This window comes from Balearica regulorum, chromosome 4 (assembly GCF_011004875.1).
Source record: "Balearica regulorum gibbericeps isolate bBalReg1 chromosome 4, bBalReg1.pri, whole genome shotgun sequence".
NCBI classification, from domain to species: domain Eukaryota; kingdom Metazoa; phylum Chordata; class Aves; order Gruiformes; family Gruidae; genus Balearica; species Balearica regulorum.
This window is the reverse complement of record NC_046187.1, coordinates 24,076,119-24,103,211: the sequence shown is the minus strand read 5'-3', so window position 1 is coordinate 24,103,211 and position 27,093 is coordinate 24,076,119. Positions and strand designations below refer to the sequence as shown.

At 41.4% G+C, this 27,093-nt stretch overlaps 1 protein-coding gene across 1 annotated transcript in view; it reads left to right on the top strand.

The window, feature by feature from the left end:
* ENPEP (glutamyl aminopeptidase) overlaps positions 1-16,386 on the top strand; it is a 38,256-nt gene extending 21,870 nt beyond the window's left edge. Inside the window, exons 8-20 of the mRNA XM_010310961.2 lie at positions 1,362-1,427; positions 2,785-2,850; positions 4,034-4,185; positions 7,943-8,022; positions 9,667-9,794; positions 9,907-9,962; positions 10,784-10,934; positions 11,687-11,760; positions 11,854-11,955; positions 12,065-12,235; positions 14,166-14,306; positions 15,124-15,202; positions 15,461-16,386. Coding sequence (XP_010309263.2) covers positions 1,362-1,427; positions 2,785-2,850; positions 4,034-4,185; positions 7,943-8,022; positions 9,667-9,794; positions 9,907-9,962; positions 10,784-10,934; positions 11,687-11,760; positions 11,854-11,955; positions 12,065-12,235; positions 14,166-14,306; positions 15,124-15,202; positions 15,461-15,610 — 1,416 coding nt within the window. The 3' untranslated portion in view covers positions 15,611-16,386. The remainder of the gene's footprint in view (positions 1-1,361; positions 1,428-2,784; positions 2,851-4,033; positions 4,186-7,942; positions 8,023-9,666; positions 9,795-9,906; positions 9,963-10,783; positions 10,935-11,686; positions 11,761-11,853; positions 11,956-12,064; positions 12,236-14,165; positions 14,307-15,123; positions 15,203-15,460) is intronic.
* Positions 16,387-27,093: the final 10,707 nt, after the last annotated feature.

Here is a 27,093-nt window from a genome sequence, read left to right as displayed (position 1 = left end):
ACTATAGAGTTGGGACAAGAGTAGGAGGAAGAGACTGAAAAGCAGTAGTAGAAGATGCAAGGGGCTAACTATACATTGCAATTTAAAGCAAAAGAAATCTCCGCTGTTCCAAAATGCACAAGTCTGTAATTCTACTCTGATTTTTAATATAAATGGGAGGGGACAGTTTATGAGAGGTGGTATCAGATAAGAAGTGGTTGATAGACAAAGCTGAGGAATTGAGATACCCTAGTGCACACACGGGGCCTTATGATCACCATTAATCATAAGCAGCCTTATGATTATCATTAATGGATATCTGTTCTAAATTTTACTGAATCGTTTTTGAACATATTTCATGGCAAAAACATTAAATTACTATATCAGAAAAGAGTCATCTGCTGACCACCTTGCCTCTGCAACATTAGTCTGGAGAGCAGTCTAAGACATATCTGTTCAAACAGTCCCTCTGCTGTGACTCATGCAGCCAAGTTGTTATTCTCAGACATGTAAATAGAGGAGACAGAATTTACTGAGAATTCAGATAACATTCTTGTTTTCCTGGGACAACTGGATTTTTAAACCATTCATAGCATTAGGCTTTCAGCTGCCCTTTGATTTAGTTCAGAAAATGAAAACATGCTAATCCTAAAATCATATTTTGCATTTTAGATTGGCTTTACTGCTTTTGTTTTTCATCACTTTGTGCCCATACTGTTCTTTCTTCCATGTGACTCTTCTATTTCTCTCCCCTGTCTTCCCTTTGTTTCTTTCTTCTCTCAAGGTCCTAATTGGTTTTTTCTGAGACATTCAAGTAAGTAACTCCTCTGATCTCAATTCTACCCTGCTTCAGAGGCCAAAGCATATACAACAGTCCTCAGCAAAGCTCATTCTGAATCTTGAGATGGCCTCCCCAACATGTAAAGCCCCAGACTTGCAGCATTTTTGGAGTTCCCTACCTGTTGGGTGTTCAGTAGAAGTCACTTCCTCTATCAGGCTGTTCTGCTGGACAGGGCTAGTGCCCCAGCTGCCCTCACCCCATCCTGTTCAAAGTGAAAAAGGGAGACTTGCTCACACAAACCAGCAGAGTGGTGGGACAGTAATCCCCAGCAGGTGGGCTCGGGAGCCCTTCCCCTACCACAGCTGAACTTGGAAACAGGCATCTGATCTCAGCTAAAAACCAACTCTCACATCCAGAATTAAGCTCCAGCAGGCAGACATGCCATGCCATGGAAGAATTAGGAAAAACACTCCCTAAGTCAGATGGATGGTTTCTATTTTTACCTTATAACAAATTCATTCACATGTTGTTTTTAAGGTGAACGTAAGTCCAGTGTTAGAGCAGCATGGAATGACCTTCTCCCCTTTTTCTTTGTCCTCAGGGTGCATCGATCCTCAGAATGCTCCAAGACTGGATTACACCGGATCTCTTCCAGAAAGGCTGTCAGGTAAGGTTGGCACCAAAAGATGCCAGAAATGCAGCCCATCCTCCTGTGACAGTAGCAAAGCCGTTATTCAAAAAGTTAGTATCAGAGATCCTGGTATTAGTAGAAAAAGTATTTAATTCATTCCAGTACCGAGTGGACAACGTCAAGGGGAAGAAGTTTCATGCTCCCAAGAAGCAGGAATGTGAACTGCATGAAGATTTTATAGCCTGCCAGTGAGGACCTAAATTTATGACAGCTTTTAGTGGAGAAACCTCCTCCACCCTGCTGTTATCCTGTTGTCAACTAGGATCCCTCATTCAGTTCTGTGCAGCTTCATATGGCCACAGTGCTCCAACACACCCAAGCCTGCTATGCACTTTTACATCTTACAAGCTCATCCGTGGCCTCAGACTTGATGCTGGGGCACCCAGCCCTAGAGAGCCAAGGTAATGGGGAGTAGAAAAGAGAGATGCTGCATAGTTCATAGTCCTTTCTCATGGAGGAAAAAACATGATGCTACACAATTATGAAAAGAAAAAAATGGGAGAAAGGAGCCCTCCCAGAAAGAGGAAGGTTATCAGCCCTTTCCTCTGAACTGACATCTGTCATCTCTGAAGAGTTACAGTGCAGATTTACCACATTTGTTCTTATCTCCCTTCCTCCTGGAAGGCGCACATTTATGGGCTGCTACAAGATGGTTGTATTTTCCTTAATTTTTCCTTTCATATATTCAATAAGAACAGTTCCGAAAGATGGAAAAATACAGCCACCTTGTCCACAAGTGACTAATAATTCCCCTCTACTCAGAGCCTTCAAGAACATTAAAGTAGGTAGCTGTGTGTAACAGTGAAACAAACAGCACCATCTGCTGACTAAACATCACCAGGATCCAGATGACAGGGTAGGAAAGCATTCCTTAAGCAAGCAGGTAAGACACTGGACAGGGACAGTGTTTAGGAAGTACAAACACTTAGCCGAATACCATTATTCCTTGTAAAAGTCATTTTGATTACAACTTAGAGGTGACTAGGCTTTCCTACTTCCACTCCGAGTTCGCAGCTAGTGAAATCTGAAATAGCTTTCTCCTTCTAAACAACCTCTTACATTAGACAGAACTTTGCAGCAGGGTATGCTGGTGGCCATTCAAACAAAATACAAAGAACTCTTCAAGTACAAATCTATTTCATACTAGCAAGTCACACTGGAAAATGCTGAATTTAGCATTACAGGATACATTGGAAAGCAAAGGAACTTCATCACCTGAGTATTGATCCTACTACTGCCCATGTACAGCTGATCCTGTTTGAATATATGTATTGTTTCCATAGGCAAAGAAGAAGACTTGGTAGTATTTTCACAGTCTTCTACCTCTCTCTAGGCATATTTGAAGAAACACCATTTTCAGAATGCCAAGACACAACAATTTTGGGAAGCTCTAGAAGAGGTATGTTCTGCAGCAACCCGAACCCTTGCTAATAAGTGTTTCATAACTCATCCACTGATTTCAGTTTCCCAAAACTTTTATATTCTGTAGCTCTTCTATCAGTGAGACATCACAAGCTAGGCAGTCTCACAGTATATTCCAACACATCTTACTTCTAGCAAATATATACTATTTCCTCATTTTTTGGCACATGATTGTGGGAGTGGATTAAAAAAGAAAGGAGGCTTTGCTACAAACAGCCTGCTATTGAAACATTCCCCCTGCAACTCATTTCATGGGTGAAAACACCCCTCATCCACCACACACATACACCCCATACTCTCCCTTATCTCTAACCAGATTGAGCTGTTTGAAAGCTCTCAACAATACCCATTCCCAAGTAATTTTGGTGCTTATCTCTCTCTCCAGCTTCTGAGTCCCAGTTGGGTCATTCTCTGTGCCACCATTTTCTGATCTTTCCTTTTCCTTGAGGCTGGATTGTTTCTTCCCATCTATCTCATTACCCCCAAAAGCCCACCTGCATACTACCAGGTTCTTTCACTGGTGATATTTCCTTTCCTTCCACTACTGTGGACACTCACAGAGCCCAAGTTGTGGGTGCTCTCCGGTGCTCTGCATCTGCAAGTCATCTACCTTGTCTGAAGAAGGAAACAGTGATCCTAGCTCCCTCCCCTCCAAAATGGCAGCCTGGGAGGCAGTGGCAGCTTTGTTCAGCTCCAGTCTCTAGGATGGAAGTTCACAGTACACAGAATGGATCAAATTTTACATTAATGCAGCTGCTGGTGGTTAATACTGGGTCCTCCTTCACACTCAAAACAGGGCACGCTGCAAGGAGAATTACAGCTTTGAAAAGTCTCTTTATGTCCTTTCTGTCCTGTTTGGTTATTTCCTCTGAAAAAAATTTGAAAGATCTTAGAGCATGCAAGGGACCTCAAAGGTTCCTCAGTATTTCTTGTCCATGTTACCAGCCAGTGCTCTGTACACATAATTCTCAGGTTTCCTGCTTATTCCTTCTTTCAATGGCTGGCACCATAAAAGGATTTAATGGAGTATTTTTCGTACTGAACCAGTTCTTTCCTCTGTCCCTTTCTGCTCTTCTTCCTCTCAATATCAGAGATATTTATTTTCTTCCTCTTTGGACTGAATTTGCTTTTTCACTGCAACCTTCTCCCATTGTTCATAGGCAAGTAATAAACCTGTGAAGGAAGTTATGGACACATGGACTAGGCAGATGGGTTACCCTGTTTTGGAGATGGGAAGTAATTCGGTATTCACACAGAAACGTTTTCTCTTGGATCCCAATGCAAATGCTTCTCATCCTCCTTCTGATCTTGGGTAAGTTCCTGCTGTAAATGTCTGTCCAAAACACGTAGAAATACTGTGCAGATACTATCCCCAACTGACATACATGTAGGCAGTGTTATACCCATTCTTGCTAAACTTACTCTCAGCATTTGTTTTTAAAAAGAAACCAGCAGGAAGCTAGATACATATATTTCAAATTTTGGATAACATCAGCCCTTTTTCTCAGGGTTTCTTTCTCAAACACAGCAGACCAAAATTGGACAAGGTCTCTCAGAAGATCTTATGATTCTGAACACTTTAGATGATTGCAAGTCATCTGCTAAACCACTGCAAATAATAGTCTGCCAGACTAAGGAAAACTGACACAAAATTGTCTCTGTCCAGAAATCAGATACCATGATCCAGGTATTTTATACCATGACAGTTTATTCCTTTTCCTGTATGGTATAGGATCTATAATACATCACAGGGTCTTCACATACAATACAGGGTCTTCTCTGCATGTCTTAAAAACATGAATTACTGTGAAATAGCTAGTCATGTATAAATGTTATTAATCCTCGTCAAGAGGTATTTTTCCTATTTAACTCAGGATGGTATTGCTTAATTTTAGCCATCTAAAAGATAGTTATCTAGCCAAAGTTAGTCATGTTGGGCTGTTATGTCACCAGACAGCCAGCTGCAGACATTCATCTACCCTATTCAAAACAGTTGGTATACTGTATAGGAGCATATTTGTTAATTTACAGATGACAGCCTGAGGAGAGATGAACACTACCTTTTGGTTGGTGGACCTGCACAGAAAAATGGCTCGGCTGCACCATGGCATTAACCAGCTGAATAACTGTTCAGAGCTGGCATTGTGTATATTCTTAGCCAGCCCCAATTTTGAGGCAATACAACTCTGCTAACATTTCAGTGAAAGGGATTCAAATTAACCCATATTAGGAAGGTTTCATTCCTTGAACTAACCCAATCAACTAAACCAGTAAAACTTGCCTGTATGAACCAGAACTAAAATCTACCCAAATGCAATTTTCCATTAGCTTCTACTAGTTATTTTAGTACTAAGAGCAAGATCAAGGAGAAAATGAAGAAACAGTTGTGGACACTTTATTTCATTCTGATTAAAAAGAAAAAGCTTGAGCAATGAGAAGGCCCATGGTATTGGCAGTTTTGGATAGGTATCAAAAGAGTTGGGATGAGATAATTACCTGTGTATTTGCAATGTTATATTTCTTCCAACATAAGAAGAAAAGTTTGCAGGCTTTTGAAGCAACTCTAGCTACCAACTACAGCGCTGTGCCATCTGAAGGCTGGTGTTACAGACCGTTCAGGCAAACATACTTCTTTGTGTTAAAATTTTTGACTTATTGAACTATGCTCTGAGGTAGCAGACTCAGGAATCCTACTTTTTCTTGACTTCAAGACTTACAGTATATTGCCATTTGTCATTTCTTGAGTAGAAACTCCAGCACTGTTCCTACCTTAACCTGTCAAGAAGCTGAGCTGTGCATTGCTCCTGCTATTCCCAAAGTGAGAGGAGAATTTGTTTCTGAATATGTAGTTTTTATAAATGACTTTTTAAAATAAAATGCCGTAATCTATATTATAATGCTGATATTATCTATCCTGGAACAGACTTACTCCCTTGCCTAAAAGTCAGTCCACTGAAAATCAGTACCTCCTCTTTCCATCCTCACAGACAGGGATGAGGAAGCTGCTGAAGAGCTCCTACCCCAGATAGGATTGGCCTATTTCATGTCCAGGTGCAGGGTTTTGATTTAAGCAATGAAAACTCCAAGCCTTGTGTATGCTTTATTCTCTGAACCTTGCAGGGATAATCTCCTGAACTGCCTGCTTGTTTCAAGCTTGTTTGGCTTGAAAGAGTCCTCTCCTGCATGCTGGCACTCAAAAGAAATGGAAGTTCAAAAACTTGTGTTCTTAAAATAGTGCTGCTGGGCAAATATGTAGCTACAGCATAGCATGTCAGGAACACCCCCTCAATATGCACAGTTAACAGGACACAGCTATTGTATCTTATTCTCAGGAAAAGTATTTATGTATGTAATCTCAGGAACATATAAAGAAAACTAAATAAAATTCCCCTCATAAAATGCATTTACAAACCCAAGGTTTAAAAAAAAAAAAACCAACCCACAACCACAAAACACCTTTTATAGGCTTTCTCTTGGGGAAACACAATACTGAGGCTTCTAGCCAAACAATAACCTCTCTAAATTCCATGGCAGTAATCTCCCTAAGAGAACTAGTAAAATTTAGAAGTGTATGAATTTGTTAATATTTTTTTGTTTAGAAGATACAAAACAATAGCTGATCTTTCTTCCTGGAGGCAGCAGGACATACCATAGCTTTCATTTTGGTATTTTCTGGAAGTTAAAGACCATTCACTTCATCCAGGGTTGTAAAGATGACTCAGGTTTTCCCGTAGCGCTAGTCACCAGGGGGTTTAATGTGGAAGAAAAATCTCCCTGGCGTGGACTGTAATATGCTAACATGGAACAGCAGTTGACTGCTCAAAAGGGCTTAATAATTTTAGCAGTCCTATCCAGGTGAATGTGCAGGTACGCTCACAGCATGCTCTGCCATCCTACTTCCCTGACGGCCTGGTCACAGTCTTGGTCAGGCTGTGCCATGGCTCCCTTCCAGCCCAAATGTCTCGGCTTCATCTTGAGCATGCCCCAGACTGAGGAGCCTGTACCTATGCCCTGAATGTATTCAAGGGATTAAAAAGCAAGAGGTAAGGTGACATTTGGCTCCCAGTGCTTTATAATGGAGGAATTAGGGTTGTCCTGGAGAAGGAAAATAGGCTGGAAAAGGCAAGAGGTCCTGCTGACTGTATCACAGTGGTTCCTTAAGTTCTTTCAGTTTTTCCTATCTGTAAAAAAAGGTTCCATAATACTTAACCACTGATTTCAAGTCAGCGTTGCAAAGATTAACTGGTGTCTGCACAAAGCCCTAGACACATCAACATTAATACCAACCATCCACATATTTTACTAAATTAATTGCTTTGTACCCGGGTAGATTATTATCTGACATGACATGAAGATACTGCTTAGCAGGGCTGCATGTTCCAGAGCTGTGGTAATAAGCTACACAGTATAGCACAATGGAAATTCATTCACATGATCTCTGATTATGGGTAATTATTACCCTCCCCAGCATACAGAGTCACCAAGAGGTGAAGATTGCATTCAGAAGGGCATGGACCTAGCAGTTCCACTGATTTTAAAAACAAACAAACAAACAAAAAACCCCACAGATAAATTGTGCAGCTTTAGGCATGTAATTAACACAGTATCACATTAACTTGACTAATACGTCAACATCAGGCACTGGACAAAATCTCCACTCTCTTGCTCAGTCCACCAGATGCATTTTGAGAGCTATTGCTAAATACAAAGTATTAAGACAAGCTACTGCTCTTCCCCATCTCTAGAGCATAAACATGCTCAGAAACTTCATGCTTTTTATTTTGCTTTTCAGGGAATATCACTGCCCCAATCATACCACACCAATATCTGACGTTTTGTTGCCTGAATAGAGTATCATAGCACAGAACGCCTTCACAACATAAACAGCTATTGGTAAAACATTGTGTTTTGTTGCAAGGGATATTTGGTAAACATATACATCCATAAGCACGCAGCTAGCTTCATAAAAGATGTAAGCATCAAAACAAATAAAAAGATACATTAGAGTTTTATTTTTAGCATTTGGTTTCAAATGTCATTTGATTCTCTTTCCCTTTAAATAATTTCAGTTACAAATGGAATATACCAGTGAAATGGAAACACGGGAATTCAACAAATTATAATCTCTACAACGTATCAGATTCTGCAGGTAAACTTCCCCTTCTTTTTTAAGAGTAATGGATGGATAAAGCTTTTTAATGTCCTTAACAATAAATAAAACACAGAACTAACTTTCATGCTTTTCAGTTTTCAGATCTGGGAACCAGCACACAGCTTGGTTGTGCTGAAGTTAACAGTCATTTCTGCAATAAGATGATTATTTCCCCTATACATACATTGTACCAATTTAGGCCCAATCCAGTAAACTGCTTAAGCATGTGTTTAAATCCAGTCCTATTTGAGGAAGCATCGAAACATACTCTTAACTATGATGTACTAAAATCAATGGGACTTAGATATGCCCTTTGTTGAGTCGAAGAAAAGAGGTGAATTGGGAGTCTGATGAACCCATCTGCAGCTTAGTAAATTGGCAAGTTTACTTTAGCTGAGTTCAGTTAAAGAAAAAGAGCTACAAATGATTGAACACATGTTCTAATGCTGATTTCAGGAATTCCATTATGCAGTCCAATCTGAATTTCTCATTCTACAACTCTAGTGGCCAAAAATGGGGAAAAAATGGGAAAAGAAAGAAAAATAATTACTGACTTTTTGAATTTTTAAATTTCATCACATGCTGGCATTTCAGAAATATCACAATCAGCTCTTCTCTTCCTGTACTTGCTTGAATGTTACCTATTTAAAATTTAATTTGTCTTTTGTTCTGCTTTTTTTTTTTACCTGGTTGCTTTTAGTATCCAGGCAAAAGCAAACAAAAAAGTCTTATGTCATGATACAAGTCAGAGATTAACACAAAGAAATTTTCCTTCTCTAACTTCCACAATGCATTATGGTGGGCTGTAAGGGGCTATTAACTTGATGAAGCCTGCAAACGCATGATTAGGTACTTCCTTCTACATCCGTAAAAATCTTGGCTAGTACAGCAAACAGCAACTCTAGGGGAAAATTGCCTTTTGAAATACCTTGTATGGGTCATCCAAACAGAAAAGTGCTTTTAGCTCCAGCTACCCTCAAAGCACAGATTGAAGACCACTGCTTTCAACGGACGATAGAAAAACTTTCATAACTAGCAGCACCAACTGGACCAGGCCAAGCTTCTGGGAAAGCAACATTTTTCAAGGACTCATTTTAAATAGGAAATTCCTTAAACATGAGTGCTTGAGTAAAGTCGCAGCCTATTTTGTAATTCCTTTATCTAACTACAAAAATTGAATCAGAGAAGAGTACAGGGAAGAAAACCCTTGAAAAGTTAGTTGAAATAAACTGAAAAATGAAATGAATGGAGAATAAAATATGAGAACTTCAAAACTAATAGTTATCATGACGATTAAAAACCTTTTAAAAGATATATTTGCAAGAACTGTTTCTTTACTTTTTTTTTTTTTACTTTTTAGCGTTACACTAATTTTCACCATCCTCTCCCTAATCACAATGTTGTCCTTTTTAAATTTAACAAACTAGCTGGCCCAAGTAATTACCACAATTCACTATTCTAAGACAAGTGCTGCCATTTGTTAAAGTAATATAATAACTCACCTTTACTCACAGCCATTTAAAAAAAATGAAATAAATAAAATTATTTTTATATTCATTAAAACCAAATATTAATCAGGGAATCTCCAGTGAGTTCTGTGTCTTATTCATAAGATGCACAAATTCTTTGTTTGTTTTGCAGGAATTCCAATACAAGTGCCTCCTAATACTTTTGTGAACATTAATCCAGATCACATTGGATTCTATCGAGTGAATTATGATAGTCAAAACTGGGAAAGGTTAAACACTCTTCTGGTCAGCAACCACAGAGTGAGTTAACATTAACCTGTCTCTTATAGATCTCTTACAGAGGTCTGTAGAGGCTGTTTTTTCTGCAAATAATCTACATATTCTTGATCACTCTTTTCCTCTTTTCACACAGGATTTTTCAGCTGCTGACCGTGCAGGGATTTTGGATGATGCCTTTTCTTTAGCCAGGTACACTAATTTTCTGCAGAGACTTCAACACAAATTTTTCACTTTCTATTGCCTATTAATTAGTATTAACTCAGGTGGTTGAAAGAAAATTTCTGAATTGGTTACACGTCTTAATTGTTTATTGGCTTATTTTGTCCTCCAAAAGGGGAAAATTCAAGTATGCATTGGCAACTTGCAGTACCAACGCAGTCAAGAGAAATGCTCCACTTCAGTTCAGTGGCAGTAAAGAGGGCTTTAATTGCACAGGTCTTAGAAAGGGGTGCTTTTGCCAAGTAAGTAACAATAATAGAAGCACTCCAGAAGAAGTTAGGTGTCCAGAAAATCAGAGGCATGCCTACAATGCATAGCATGGCATTAGGAAGTTACCACCTCAGCTATCTTGTTTAGAAACTTGCTTGGAAACCTCTAGCTCTTGTACCCAGCCATGCTGACACAGATAAACTTTATGCGACCTTCTGTGACAGCCTGTAAGTCTGAACCTTCTCAGCCTTTCAGGATGTTTCCAGAGTTAGCAATTCCTTTTTCTGTGACAGAAGTTAATGTAGCCAGTTGAGGGCTACCCACTTCTGGGCACAATGGGCTGCTGTACAATGTGAGCAGCCTCCTCACAGCAGTGAGAGCTCTTGCGGTTAGGCGTTGACCCACAGTGATCCTCAGTGGTCTCTTTGGAAAACACCTTCCCAAGTTACATTCCAGACTATTTTCCTACTCCCAAAATTTATTATTTCAGACCTTCTAAAGTAAATAGTGTTCTAATATCTTTAAAGAAGCAAGTTCTTCAAATTCATTAAAATAAAATAAGTTATGTTTTCTCCCCACAGACCTGGACTCGTGAATTACTCTGTTCCCCTGGGCCTCACAAAATACCTAAGAAATGAAACAGACTATTTACCTTGGCATAGAGTTATATCATCTGTAACGTACCTCGCAAACATGCTCGAAGATGATACAAATCTCTATCCCCAGTTTCAGGTGATGAAGCAAAAAAACCATTTCTGCATGGGACCACTGGATCTGACAGTTTAGGATCTGTAATAGCAATAATATTGAAGTTCAAATTATTTTCAATGTTGCTGAGCTATCAGTATTTACTTTTTGTTACTGTACTCTTAAAAAAAGTGCTGAAAACTGCTTAGTACTGATCTCTGAATTACCTAGATTCTCAATTCAGGGCTATGCACTTGGAGGAAAGAAATTATGCCTAATTATTCTTATAATCCATCACCATAAGTCACAGTGCAGACGTTTGTTAGTCAAGGCTCTTCTGCATCCAATAAAGAAATATGTATAGGGCGGCAAAATCTCTGACACCTGTCCACAGCACAAAGGATGGCTATATCTCAATGTGGTACTGAGTAGGTTTGTTAGTTGACCTAACATGCTGAACATGATTTAACGGTCACTAAAATAAGCATGTCCTGAACTCAGCTTTATCTCTGGAAAACAGTTGTGGCAGTGTGTCCTTGCTGTACCCCAACCTTCATTTGGGAGCACAGACAAGGATGGAGAGAAGCAAGTTGCCTTTGTCCTATCTGCACGGCAGTATTGCAAGCATTGAGAGTTGCTGTCATGATCTGGAAAGATTGCGCTTGAGCATGTTTGTGTTACTTTTTGTTTAAGAGATTCTAGTTCTGGGAAAAATGAAGGAGGATAAACTATGAAAACAAATATTTTATTATTTAATGAAATCTACACAAGTAACCAGCCCCCTTTTTCTACCTCAGGAATATTTTCGCTACCTGGTAAAACCCATTGTGGATCAACTGCACTGGAATGATTCTGGAAGCCATTTGGAGAGGTTGAACTTTTTTTTTTTTCCTTCTCATATTATTTATAGATTCAAAGAGTCCTAAGCAGTAGGAAAATATCTCTCTCTCCCTCTCTTTTAAAGGCTTCTTCGTGCATCTGTTCTAGACTTTGCCTGCAGTATGGATGATAAGGAATCTTTGAACAATGCTTCTCAACTATTTGAGCAATGGCTGCAAGGAAAAACGTGAGTGCTCACAGCTTTCATAGCTGGTGAAGAACACAGCATGTGACTTGGTCACAGATCTCAAGCAAGAAAGGGGGAAGAATATTCAAGTACTGTTTCTTTATTTTAGTGTTCCTGCAAATCTCCGACTCCTGGTGTATCGCTATGGAATGCAGAACTCAGGCAATGAGTCATCGTGGAATTACATGTTCGAGAAATACCAAGAAACTTCATTAGCTCAAGAAAAAGAAAAGCTGCTGTATGGCCTGGCATCAGTGAAGAACATCACCCTTTTGGACAGGTGGTTTAAACACACAAAGATTTTTCTTTCCCTACAGAGGCAACTGGTCACCATTTACTCAGTCCCCTCTCCTCTCTCCTATGCTGTCATTTTTGTCAGATTACAGCATCAGGAATGCAACACATTTTCAAGACCAGTTATCTAACACCCCTCTCTGAGATTGCACTATAGTAGAAAAAAGCCTTGTTCCTTTAGTGGAAAGATATTGAACACACGATAGTTTCTGCACACAGTCAACAGCCTTCAGCTCTTCCAACAGTGCTCTCACCCTGTGTAATTTTAGCTGCCTAATAGTTAAGCATCAGGAGAAAATTAATCGTCTATGTTTCCTCTATAATCAGTGAAGGGAGGCAGGACCTCCAGAGCACTGTTTATCCCAGACTAGGAAAGGGACTTAAAATCAATGGGAAAAATCGCTTTTGGGTGTTGCCAGTCATCCTCCACTAGCTACAGAGGGACTTTGCTTAGACTAGATGTCTACCTTCCAAGTAGCCAAAATTAGGCAAACAACCTTGAGCAATCGTTACTAACAGTCCTACAAAGGCATTCGTGTGAAGTTGCAATGCTCGCTGAAGTGCTGTGCAGAGGTACTTGACCTAGAACCAGAAATGACGTATTCATGCCATCATGGCAGTGATGGGGAGTCTGGATACTGCTCCAGGCTGGTCCAGCTGTCAGACTGGGTGAGCATGTCCCCAGGCTGCCACTCTCCATAGACACACCAGCTTCTTTAAACTTATCTTTGCAGGTAGTTGTATGATGCAGCAGAGATGCAGGCAAACATCTTCACTAGGGCCGTTCACCACTTTGTTGGAGCCCTGCCTAAATATCATAAGATGGAGCAGTCTCTGCCTAGAAGAGTTCCAAGTTTAAACAAGATGAAACAAGGAAGTATAAGAGGTTCAGGAAGACTAAATACAAGAGTTAGAGTAATTAAAATAGTGGTAGGAGGCAGATGTATTCCTAAATTCTTGTGACCACAACAGCCGTAACCTAAAGCCATTCAATAACTAATCGCTGACATGATTAAGACATTAATTAATTAGCTAGATCAGGCTATATTTGCAGAAATAAAAAATTCCCCCTAAAGCAGGGGGAACTTGTCTCTTAATTTACTATTAAAATAACAAGGAAGGGGAAAAGTGCACACATTGAGAAAAATTGTCCCTTGCAAACAGGAGAAAAGAAGACAATCCCAGCACACAACAGTTTAAGGGTGTTCTTCTGCAGCTGCTGCTGTGAAGCCATGACCACACTACTCATCTCCCTGCAACCGTGTGTGCTGAGGGATCCCTCGACTCTTGTCAGTCAAAATCATTTTTGCTGTAACTGGAAGTATAACTGCAGCACTTGCAGGCATGCTATGCCCAAATGAATTTTAATTTTGTGTGGATAAGAGTTTCAGAACAAACAACACCGATTTCAGTAGGAGCAAGTCACCTGCGTATGTACTTATGGTCCCTAAAAGATCTTTATAGTCTGGACTACTACTTTTTGGGTGCTTGGCTACCCCAACAGGCTGGACTACTGCCTGATCCAGTCTTGTTTCCACTACTTGATTAAAATATAGGAACAATAATGGATTTTTGCTATTTTCAAGTAATTTAGAGACATAAACCCTACTTACTTTCTAAAGAGTACTAACTGCTTAGATTTCTTTCAATATCATTATCTCTTGACACAGTTATCAACAGATACTTATGTTTTAGATCAGTGTGCTTCACCCTTAAAATACTGCAGACAAAAATAATATTCCTGCTTGGACATGGGCTGTAGACTGTGATGGTAGATACGTAAGAAATATAGACATTAGCATTGTATTATTTCTCATCATCACCAGTTAAGTCTACACTGAAAGTGTTAACTTATTATTTGCTTTCCACGATATTTCATTAAAGGCTCCCATCGATTCTTATGGCATTACCCTTAGGTATCTGAAATATATTTACAACACCAGCTTCATCAAAACCCAAGACGTGTTCACAGTCCTGAGATACATCTCGTATAACACCTATGGGAAAACAATGGCCTGGGACTGGATACGACTTAACTGGCAGTACTTAGTTGACAGGTATGCTAATGAACTCATTGGAAACTTTAGGTCTACATCCATCTGTATATTTTGTTATATGCCATGCTTTTCTGTATTTTCACTACACAGGTATAATCACTGGCCTTAGTATAATGAAAACTGAAAGTGTATTCAACGCAATTATAAATATCTGCTGTCAAAAAGGACTTTGCTGCTAACTTGAAAACCATTCTTTCCCTAAATGATCGCTACCAATAAATGGCCATTAAAAAGTATAGAAAGTTCTACCAAGGCCACAGAAATGTGGTTATTGCATGGAAATTAGTCAGTCATGTCTCCACTCTTTCTATTGATTTCATAACAAGAAGACTGTATAGAAATTTTTTTTTATTTCTTCAGTGGTAATAGCAAGCAGCAGACACACAGACAAATGGTGGAAGTAATAGCAAACCTTTTAGATTTGCTCTTACCTATTTGAGTGACTTTTCTCTCCTTCCTTCTCCTTTCCATGTGCTTGGTGAGGGCATAGAAGCAAAGCACACATGCAAGCCTAGAACTGTGAACCGGACAGCATTTGTATTGTTGAGCAGCATTACATCTAATTTCCAGCATGAGACAATAAGTCATTAATTTAAAAAAAAATATCCTAGAAGAGATCACTCCATTAGTGAACATATTTGAGAACAGCACCGATATTGTATAGGAGTAGTATTTTTCAAGTATTTCCAAAAATGCTGAAATCTGAGTGTGTGGGTTTTTGTAGCACAGTTAGACGTTTAAGCTTCAGATAATTACTTGTACCTTTTCTTTTTTTATGGCTTTGCATCAAATATAACTTATTAAATTATTTTTCTAGATTCACTATCAATGACAGAAACCTTGGTCGAATAGTAACTATTACTCAAAACTTCAACACTGAACTCCAGCTTTGGCAGGTATGGTGACAGCACTTGGTATATTGACTTGGGTTTAAGTCAATATATTTAACAATCTACTGGCCAGGAAACTTGGCTTTTTATCCTCTAAATATGTAAAGCAGTACGAGTTACTGTAAAACTATCCCAGTGCCACTAGCCTGAGCTTAAGTATCTCTCCCAGCCAAAACTGCCCTTGACCAGGTCCCTGTAAAAAGCCATTTGCCCAACAGCAGCGTTATTTGCTTCATGTCAATTCCTTTTGTCTCTCTTTTCCAGATGGAACATTTCTTTGAGAAATACCCTAATGCTGGAGCAGGAGAATTGCCCAGGAGTCAGTCAATTGAGCAAGTGAAGAACAACATTGAATGGCTAAAACTAAACAAGGAGGAAATACAAATATGGCTACAAAACCAGACACGCCCTTAAAGTCTTACTTTGTTAAGTAAGTTAAGTGCACTCATTCTGTGCACTCAGATCCTCAGAGGGATTTAGCAATGTGGATTTCTCACCTAGGTACCTTAGAGGACCAAGGCCTTATATTTTTTCTAGAAACACTCAGGAGACCACTGCCAGAGCAATGTTTGTGTAGTTGCTGATCCCAGATCCTGCCAGCACTTGTGTGCAGGAATAGCTTTATGTTTTGAGAGATGAATTTGCCTGAACAAACGGGACAAATGTTTAAAGTTACTCAAGGAAGAAGTGATGGCAGAAGTGGGGTCCTCACTGATCCAGCTGGTCTCACTCTTTCCGCATACCACTCTGAAAAGCTACTTCTTGGTTCACACAGAAGTATATCTACTACACTCAGGGATTCCTTTCCAAGTGCACCTCATAGGAGCTTTCTCCTGAAGGAAAGGAAATTAAGCAGTAATTGTAACATTGTCTGAAAATTGTCCCCTATATTTATAGCTGTAAAAATTCTACATTTGGGATTTAGCTTTGCATTCTGATACTACAGAAAAGCCAGTTAAGCTTCCCTCTCCATTGATTTTTGAAGTTTAACTATCAGTACACAAGGGATCAATATTAACAGCTTCTTTTTCAATATTAGTTGGGATTCTGTAGCTTGGGGTAGGGGTTGTCTTGGGGTTTTTTGTCTTATTTTGAAATCTTCTCAGAAGAACTTGTGGCAGCTACTACTGCAAACAAGACATATGGTACCTACTGTCTCTTTTCTTAGGGAAAATTAAAATTTAAAAATCTACCTGGAAATCTCAGTCTCTTTCTAACAAAGTGGTAAAACTGCCTGCCATAAAGAAAAGCTTCTGTTACATAGCCCAGCTATGCTATAGCTTCAGTGACTTTTGAGGGGAAAATATCTATTATTTCCTCTGAGAAAATAAATTAAAAAAAAAAAAAAAAGGCAAATTCAGGCAGAGGGGGCAGATGAATCCCATTGCTGCAACTACTGCAGTCTCCTGCAGAAGTACAGGCAGCAAAGAAACAAGTCTCAGTCCCAAGTCCCTCTGCCACTACGATGCTGGAGAAGGCAGCGGGGCTGCTCCGCCTGCCCCTTTCAAGCTGTGAGCTGGGGTGTCTGGGAGCTCCCAGGTTTCCATGTACTGTGTCCTGCCATTGTACGGGCAACAGACATGAGCATCAGCCCCATCCTCCTTGCTTTCTCCCTGGTCTCCTGAGTGGAAAGGTGCAGCGGAAGGGAACCAGGTAGAGCCAATCCCTGTCCGGATGCCCTGGGAGCAGGACCATGGAGCATCTTACAGTAGGTAGCCCTGGGAGAGATTAGGCACAGCTGTCAGAAAACTCTGCAGCAGGATGGGAGGACAGAAGCATGGAAAGCACTTCTCTTCCCTTCATCCTGCAATGCTATTCAAAAGGAAAGCTAGAAATATTGAGGACATGCCTCTACTGTACAGAAATCTTGGCGTACAGGCTCTGCCTGCCTCTGGGCCTTGGTACGGCACAGAGGGCTCCAGAGAAGCTTATACAGTCCCAGATGGAAACAATTTACCCTGCTCCCCCAGGAGATTCAAGGTTGGTATTGTTTTGGGCCCCTCCCTGGATACTCAAATAGCTGCAACAAGCCCAGACAAATCTGGTGGCCAAGTCAGTTGTCCTGTCAAAGGAAAATATCAGTCATTTGCCTCCTGCAAACAAAACATGACAGGAGTTTGACTAACAGTGGTTACAACTTGCTACAGATACCAGCTGCTTTTTAAGGTAAAGAGGTGGCTAAGGGCCAGGCAATTTCTTCCAGTTTTTCTTCTTGTTCAGATTCACACACAGAGGACAGTGAAAGCAAAGCTGCTACCATAACCCAATCTACCAGCAGCTCAGCACACAGGGAGCAGGCTGTCCTTGGGCAGCTGCCTGCTCAGCAGGACAACTGTCAACTCACCTTCATGATTTTACAGTTTTGATGAGTGAATTGAAGGACCAGAAGCCAAAAACCAGCTCTCTTGGTTTCAAGGTCATGCACTGGTTTGGTAGTACCACTCTGTAATACTGACTATCAGCATGTTGCATCACTGTGACTATACAGGAGTATGATTGGCTCAGAAAAATTTTCTGTGTGCTGCTGGTGCTTTGTGTTTTAATTGAAAGTTTTTAACTGCAGCTGGCTGTGTAACAATGTAACACCAATATAAAGATGTTCAAGCACATAGCTGAGTTGGTTTCCCTTTCAGAGAAGATTTAACACAATTTGGCACAAAAAAATGATCCTCTAACCATTCATAGGCTTCCGCCACAATTTGCCGTAGGAAGAAAATAACAAGGTACCTGGACGATGGGAATGATATAAGATTAAGTAGTTACTTTAAGAGTTTTCTATCCTTTGCTACATGTAGCCCCTACTACCTCTGAGTGGGAGCAGACTTGCCAACAGTGTTAGCTACAGTAGTAAGCTTTCATCAAGAAAAACATAAGTAATGAAGATTTTTCTGTAGTGCTGGAAAGATATAGCAAAAAGAACCTTCATCCAAATCACACAGACATACCCTGTTCAAGACAAGGCACATATTGGTAGTATTGTGTATCGCTGTAGTAGAAAAAAATAAAAAAAAAATGTCAATCGGAGAGAAACAACTGAAAAATACTGCGGAGGCAAAAAGAGAGCAAGAAGCCAAGGACAAGCCTGAACAACTACTGGGCTTGTGACCCTGAGTGAATGGAGGAGAGAAGGGGATTTGAAGTAGTGAACCAAGCGATTGCCTCCTGTCATTTGATTCTTGCTCTGTTCAGGAAGGGACCATGTGCGGATTTTGTGCCCGAGCCACGCTGTATTGGACAGACATTTGGCCCATGTTTGGATACTTTTCATGTTACAGAAAGGTTAGCTGGATTTCTACACTGATCTTAAGTGGCTAGGTGAACATGGAAATAAATCCAAAAGCCCCAGAATAAGGCTGCTTTTATGGTAGGGTAAAGGTTCTGTCAATTTTAAATAATGTTCTTTAGATTATGCAATGCTCTTGCTACCTTTAAATGGCTCATGGAGAATGTACTGTATGGCATGTGCCTCTTTCAGACTGTTTGTCCTAGACGGATAACAAATCTGGTACATGCTAAATCTTTCGGTCAAGAACTAGTGCATTTACAAATGGTCTGTGATAAGCTTAAGAATGCCAATTTGAAACTGAATCCAAAGAAATGTGAACTGTTTTAAAAAGAGATAATTTTCCCTCGGTCATTCGATCAGCGAGGAAGGAATTTCCACTGATAAAGCCAAGTGAGGGAGTGCAGAACCGGCTGGCCCCTCAGATCCACACAGCTTTCTGAGGCTCTGCTATTCCTATTGTACCACAGCAAAAGCTATTGCATGCAGTGAGGTAGAGAAACGCTTTGAGTAATCGAAGTGTGATGCGGTGGAGTTAAAGAGGGGCCACTTGTGACTGTTGCAGTGTTGCCTTACACTAGCTCTGCAAATCCTTCTCATATCAGCCACAGCTGTGCGTTCTATGGAGCCTGAGCCCGTGGGCCCCAGGAGGCTGTAAACCTGATAGGCGCATGAAAACGCTTTATCTTGATGATTCAGGTAAAGAAACAACTGAAAACATTGTATTACTGCACAGAACAAAAAATGAATAGCATCAATGCAAATACCAAGGCGTCTACAACTCCCCAATTGAGTCTGTTTCTAAAACAGCAGTTAAGATCACTATAAAGCACGCAGACATAAAAAAGTACCACATACATATGGTATGTTTTACTGTTGAAATAGGACATGATTAGGAAGTATCCCTCCAGTCTTCCCACAATGAAGTGCCATTTCTTGGCTACCATCATTTTGGGTGATGGCATTGTCCAGCAGCTTTTAGGATTCAAGATGAAAAGGAAAAGTTAGCTTATGATAGGCACAGGAAAAACTAGCTAAACAGTCAGAAGGATAGGATCTCATCCCATTGCTATCAGCAGCAATACTGTACTGCCAGATTAAAACTCCATCTTGTGTTATATGTATCCAGTTATGAAAGCTAGTCAAACAAGGCTGTGTTTGCTATCCCAAATGTTTAGCAGAAACCAGTTGATCTGGAGATAATCCAACTTCACATCCACACCTATGATAGCCGAATGTATGCCTGTATGTGGAAAACTGGTACAGAAAGATATAGCTATATGAGACTAAGGAAATGTTCTCCAGCTCACAGGAACTATAGTGGATCATATGGCTGCCCGGATATCTGAACTCTTCCAAGATAGCTTCAGAAAAAAACACAATTTTTTTATAAAAGCATCTGAAATGCATTTGGTTCAGATAAGTCTGAGAGTTTCTGCCTTCCCAGCGTATATTCTAAAGAGTTGTGAGGAAAGAGCAAATCCTGAAAAACCTATCTATGACATAGTATCTGAGAGACACCATTCTTAAGTAGCACTCACTAGTTGTTTCAGCAATCCCTCACCTGCAGAAAACCTTTCCATATCAACCCTCTCTTCTTCACAAATTGATGTCCAGAGATTGCTATCAAGCTGATACCTGCTTGCTGGTGGCTTAATGATGCTGAAGCAATGTGTATGGATGGTCTCAAGAACCAGGTAGTCAGGGAAAGGAAGAGATCCAGGCATGAGAGAGGCCTGGAGCCTAACTCTTCAAAAGGAAGGCTGGGGATACAGGGTCATTAATCTTAGTAAGAATCAAAAGTTAGTTTGAAATAGATGAGGCAGTTATATATGTGATATCCACCATACAACCTTCATCCTTGCTTAAACCATTAATGTTAATTTTCCTTTGGAGATGGATGAAACGGCCAGGTGACCTCTAAATATCCTTTCCAGCACTTCTGAAGTTTTGAAATTGTTTACAGTGAACAAGAGTCTGGTCACTGACATGATCTTTCCAAGGAGTGCAAGGCCAAACACAGATCATGAGGTTCTGCAATTCCAGAGTTCCCATTCTGTATTGCCTGCTGTCAAACGCAGGTCAGCAAAGACGCCTCTCCGACTAGGAACTGCATACCACAGAGCTACAGAGCTCATACCTGTAGCAGGTCTGCAACTCGGGGGTATTTTTTATGTCTTTTGCAAAGAGGGAGCCTGAAACCAAACAACTGCAGGATGATCTCTGGAGGGTAGTCAACATAGCTATTATCCAGAGCAAAAGTTGCACGACATTATGCAAAAAAGGTGTTAAGCCGTAGGTCAAGTTCTTATGAGCCAAAAGAGTTGCTGTGGCAGTCTAAGAAGCAGATTTTCTAGGTGTCTGGTGGGCAGCCAAAACTTGATTTGATTCATTTATTTTAGCAAATAGTTACTTTCAGCAAACTGAAATTACAGCCCACCCAGGTTCATTAAGCAACTTCAGCTGGAGAAAACACTATGGACCTGAAGTTACAAAATCACTGATGAAAAGTCATCATCCTCTTTTTCCTGGGCTCGAGCATTGGCAAAGGAAGCAAGCAGATCAATGCTCAGTTCTGTGTCCTCCACAGAAATGCATGTGAACTCTTCCACATGGCAGTATACTGGACCTGGTCTTCCGAATTCTCCCATGGTACTTAAATAACAGCCAGGATCAAAAGCAAATTAGTATCTTTCTAGTTTGGTGCTTCATATGAGCATCTGACAACACAGGATTCCTGCTCCCTTATATTTTATTATTACTTTAAGTAAAGATAGATGTCTTCAATAGAGGCTGCTAATAAGCTCAGATCTGCATTAATAGGCCCTAAGTAATTAGAAATGTAGAAGATCACTGTTCCATAGTACAGTGGTTTGAGCAATAGCCTGAAAGGGCAGACATGTGGTTTAAAATTCTCTCCAGCAGAAACAATAATTCACAAAGTCTTCCACCTCCCGCATAAGGTCTCCAACCACAGCACATAAGGGGCGTTCCTCTTCTCCAGTGCTCTTGTAAATGCAGCCCTTCTTTTACTTTACCACCTCAAGGACTCCAAACCAAAAGGCTCAGTCCTGTGAAAAGGAACATTTCTGTGTCAGGCGAGACAAGATTTCAGCTTTTCATTTCCTCAACAGAAAACAAAGCTTCATTCAAGCTGCACAGACTCACTCCCCTCCTCCCTAGTTCAGAAGAAAAACAAACAAACAAAAATGTGCTCCTGAAATAACACGACTGTTGGCTTCACATACGGGCTGTTGAGCTCCCCGGCCAGACTGCAACAGAGGAAAGACAAGCTCCAGGCACAAAAGTGAACCAGCGCAAACGAGGAGGTGAACCAGAGCAAACTACACCCTCAGGTATTGCCCTAGCCACAAAACAGAAGCACACAATTGTGCAATTTGAGAAAGGCTGATGCAAGCAGGGACTGGTTTTAATGAACATTGAGTCAGTCACCACATATTACAAAAACGGAACAGCCAGCAGAGCCAACAAGGCGTAATTAGCATTGAAACAATTCAATGAAGGGGAAAGTCAGCTATGGCTAAGATCAGATTGCAGGAGGGGGAAATCAGGTGTGCTGCCAAACAGCATGTCTCAGTTGGCACTAGAGTGGCCCAGTCAGAAAAGTCAGGGCTAGGACGAAGGGCGTTATTCATGCAAGCATGATGCTACGCTAACACGCCGATACGGCACCTGCTCTGCACCCTGGCCAGACTGCTCCCCGTGTCCCCTACTCATGTCTGCAGATGCACACCTAGAAGACAACAGAGCAGGGCAAGAAATGTTTGGCCATCTTTACATTTTGAAAGAATGGGGAACACCTCATTTGGCCAAAACAAACTGCTCATTCTGATCTAATGGATGGGTGGGTTTACTCAGGAAAAAGACATTTTTGGTGTACCTTCGTGGCTGTCCAAATGAACATGGAAACAATGTGCAGGACAGAGGAACAGAGATGCAGTTAAGTTGCCAAAGCAAAGTTGACGTGCGTGACCTGGTGACAGAAACAGCCTGTGTTTTGTTTATTTAAATACACCTGGTTTAGATGTTAACAGTTCTGCACAAAATATTTAAGAGTTCGTTGCAAAATATTGAAGGGATTTTTATTATTTTAGCTGGGACTCCTTACATAGAAGATGAATGCAGCCTGTTAAAGACAAATCAGATGGGGAAGATTAAGGACAGAAAACAGCAAGCATCAGAAAACATATTCGTGAAGTATCATTAAGTTTTTACTATGGGAAATGTATTGCTCCAAAAAATATGTTAAAGTAAAACATAAATTTCCTACTATAATCAGGAGCTTTTTCTCAAATACTTCTTAAAATACACCTCAAAAATTTGATCTATTTTCTGTGTGCACTAGAAAAAAAAGGGAATATTCGTGGTCTGGGAAATGCGGTTTGTCCATGTATTGCCTAATCTCACAGGGTTGTAATAGCTAGAATGATTTTATGGTTAAACGAATGGTTGAGCAGTGGAAATAAATAGGATAACCAAGCAGATGCATCATGGTGATGAACTTTTTTTCCTCTTGTAAAAGAAAGGAAAAAAAATCGCTTTAATGGGAGATGGAGGACTTGCAGTGAAGTTTTTCCGTTTATATTTCTCCACAGTGTATTAAGAGCAGCCTCTAGTGACAGTTGGTTGCCATTACATTTAATTATACCGGCTTTAACACAGCCTGCGTGCTTACGGAAACACATCCTTAAATATTTGTAATACGTCTTTAAAAAAAAAAAAAAAGTTGCCTTAGAGATCTTATGAACAGTACCAGTCATTAAGCACGCAGGTGCTTCTAAGTAACATCACGTAAGACTACTTAACCTAGAATAAATGGCAATCATTAACGCTAAAATTTATATGCATGGTGAAAAAAAAATAAAACAACCCATACAATAAGCTTCTATGTCACTTTTGAAGATTATATTTAACCATTTGAGGTATATGAAATTTCTGAAAATGCAAGTTATGTTTCAAAAAACAGTGGGCACTTCTATGAAGGACCAAGAAACCAAACACTCAGAACTCAAGACCGTTGCAATGAGCTTGTATGCAGCAGGCACACTGGACTCTGGCATGATGGCTATTTTACCTCAAGCAGTGGTTTGCAACTTAAAAAAAAAAAAAATCCTAGCCAAAACAGGCGTGTGTAATTTTCAGCAATCATAAATGCCCATAAACTCCCTTACACCATCCTGAGCCAGGTATTTACCTTTTTTCACCTATAGCAACTGAGGCACTAAAAAGAGATTACCTTTCCTTGCAAACTTGACTTTCTTTACAAACACACACACAAACTCGTGCTTTGAGGGATTGTGGAAACAAGCGTCTGCCCGTGATCGTGCCGGGTAACTTGCTGCACTCAGCAAAATGCTGAGAGGCCATGGCAGGACCCACACTGCAGCTGGGAAGGAGCTCTCACTGCCGGAGGTGTAGCAGGGAATGGCAGGGCCCGTGCTGCAGAGCTGCTTCCCCTGAGAGGCAGCGTGCCCCCAGGGCCTGACAGTAGCCAGCAACAAAGTCCTCAACATTTCAAACAGGCTTGTGTTTGGTTTTCTTAATCCATTGCTTTTGAAAGTCATATGTTCTTTTATTCCTCACTGAAAAGAAGTTAGGATATAATTGTTTAAGAAAACTTAGCATCTGCCTTTAAGGCATTACTTCATTTATAGAAGGCCGAATCATCCACCGCTGCCTATGGTGGCTGGTCTCCTGCACACACAGGTCTGCTCAGACCTCCAGAGAACTTCTCCGGCCAGTCAAGCTTTGCTTACAGAAAACGGACCCAGACTCATGGTCATGACTGTGTCTGTAGCCTCAGTGATTCAGTGATGCTTTCAAGGCATTAAAAAGGGAGGCTGGAGAGCAAGAAGCCAGGAAATGGTGGCCAAGGCTGGAGAGCAGCCAGGCATCAGGCACCAGTCCCCTCAGGACCAGGGGATAGCGGCTGGCACAGGTGGTGCAGCCCCTCTCTGGCAGGCAGATGAGGAGGAGAAGCTGTCAGAGGGATGGACCTCCCTTGCACAGCTGATATTGCATGGGCTATGGTGAACAAAGCCTTGTGCCCAGCAGCGGGGCAGAGTTCACCCTGAAACAAAGGTTTGGAGCACAAGGTGCTTGTATTTCCAGCATGTCTCCTGCCTCCCCTCACGCCTACCTCATCCAGTGGGGTGGCCTTGCTCTTACACCGTCTGAGTGGGCCAAGGCCTCTTCCATATATCCATCACATGCCAGCTGAGCCACTGTTTTTCTCCTTTAAAGTAAAAAGCCTCTTCCTGAGAGCATGGATGGAGGCTTGGCCCTGCCGCTGGGCTCCAGGCGACAGCTGAGTTGGGCCCCCGTGGCATGGCAGCCTCCTGCAGCTGCACCACCGCAAGCACCCGGGGCAGCTCTGGCTTCACCTCACGCTGGCCGTTGGGCGGTGAGGTCCCTACACAGCCCCCAAGGACATCACTGCCCCAGCTCCCCTCATGGGCTCTCTGCAGCAGGGTCACCCACAGCTGCTCTGCTTCCTCACCACAGCAGGGGACGATGGTAGTGCTTGGGGATGAGCTCAGCCCGAGGAAGGGAATGGCTCCTCCCAGCACAACACCTCCCTGGCTGTCCTGAGGCCAGGTCATGAGGGAGACCCCTCTTGGGGGGCTGGGAGCCTGCCAAGGGTTTGTGTCTTCTCCACGCAGCAGGCAAGAGAAAGAAATGCCCTGCTGCCATACTGTGCGGTCTGCAGCGCCCCGTCGCCCCGCCTGAGGTCGGGCAACACCCAAACCTTCAGCAGGTCGAGTCCCCCACACCACTGGCATGCGAGGGAGGGCAGGGGTGGGTGGCTGGGGCCGCTCTCATTACAGCCACTCATCGGACGCTAATCCAATCATCCTGCTAATGAAATCAGGCTGTGTTGCTAATGAAATCACCCTGTGGCAGCCAGCGTAGCTCCACAGCACTGCTGCTCTTGGCGTCAGGTTGGCCGTGCTGGTGGGTAACCTCTGCCGAAAGCCCCCCAGACCTGCTGCCGCTGGTGGGGACAGGCGGCAGGTCCACTGCCAGCCTCTCCGGCAGCCCGGGCACAAACCCTCTGCCAGCAGCAGCCCCTGCCCAGCTGCCAGCAGGGAGCAGAGAGCGGGATGGCTGATCATGAGACACCAATTACTGGTTTTCTGCTTCTCTACCAGCACAGTTTCTCTTGGGGAGCTGCCGGGAGGCCGCCCAGGCTGGACTTCCTTGAGCGATGGCCTCCCTGGGCGGTGTGGCCAGATGCAGTGACGGCGTAGCCAGCTTCAGGATAATGCTGCCGATGAGGAGCTCGCACCAATCAGCAGAGAAGTGTCCCAGTGCCCGATTCCTTGCCTCCCTGGGAGTTATTCCCAAGTGGTCCCAGAGAAGGTCTATTAATTAAAAAGAGAAAGGGCACCCATTTCTTTATGAAATGTTTTATTTCCAATACTACCACGCTGACATGATAGAAGGTGCTGAAAAGAATGCTAATACTGTTCCTTTTTAATGTCTTTTTGCTCAGGAGCCTTTTAAAGATGCCACAAAATATACCATATTAATATTTTTTTTACTTTAAAAGCCGCTGGACATCTGGAAGCATCCTGAAACATCCAGCTCATCCGGCTCATGTTTGGAATGAGGTCTACCTTTAATTGGACTTTTTTTCTTTCTTGGAGCTAAAAGAAACGAAGGAGACGGCGATAACAGTATTGTTTGTATGAAATCTATTCATAGCAAAGGCTTTAGCATTCTGCAAGCTAGCGTGCTTCTCCAAAGGTCTGCTAGTTAATTGGCGCGTTGTTTAAGGGAAGGTTTTAATGGTGTAGGAGGCATAAGCCTTTGTAAATAATATTATCTTAAATACAGAAGGTCTTATCATGCACTCCTTGGTCAGGCAAGTCTCCTTGATATCATCTGGGGTTTTGTCTAAGGAGCGCAGAATCAAATCCATAATGAGCCAACCGCTTAATCGAGTGGTACAGAAAAATACATTCAAGCAGGTTTCAGTCACATCTGCTCAACATCAGTACTGCTGCGATCTCACTAGAGGGAGCAATTTATTTTGAAATATTAGTCAATATTAGCTCAGCGCTTAGTTGGGCCACCAGTGGGTCAAAATTAAGAAGACTTTTATGAAACAAATACACAGTTTAAGATAAAAAGACAAACAAGAGGAACAGAGAAATGAAAATAGCACTAGTTAAAAATCCTAACTTCTGAAACAATGAATTGTAAACAGAAAAAAGAATCTATGCGACATATGGAGACGATTTTTTATTTTTTTCTGGCTAAAACATCTACAGTAGAGGTTTTGTCCCTGTTTCCAGTAGAGATTCCTGTTTTCTGGAATTAAGGATAATTTTGTTTGGCCCGTGATTTGAAGTTTTGCTTTTATTTTAAAACATGGATAGAGCTATTCTCTTTTTTTATCATAGGCTGTAAAAGAAAATAAATTCCCAGATGCATCGAGATTCTTAGAAGTATTGCTAGCAGTCAGACTCTGTCAACATTTCCATCTTAAATCATTATTTAATGTTGAGTCATAAACACCTTTCTGTAAACATTTATTTAGTGCCTGACAAGGTCTCCCCTCTAAAGGGCTGGGGGGTGGTGTTGCTCA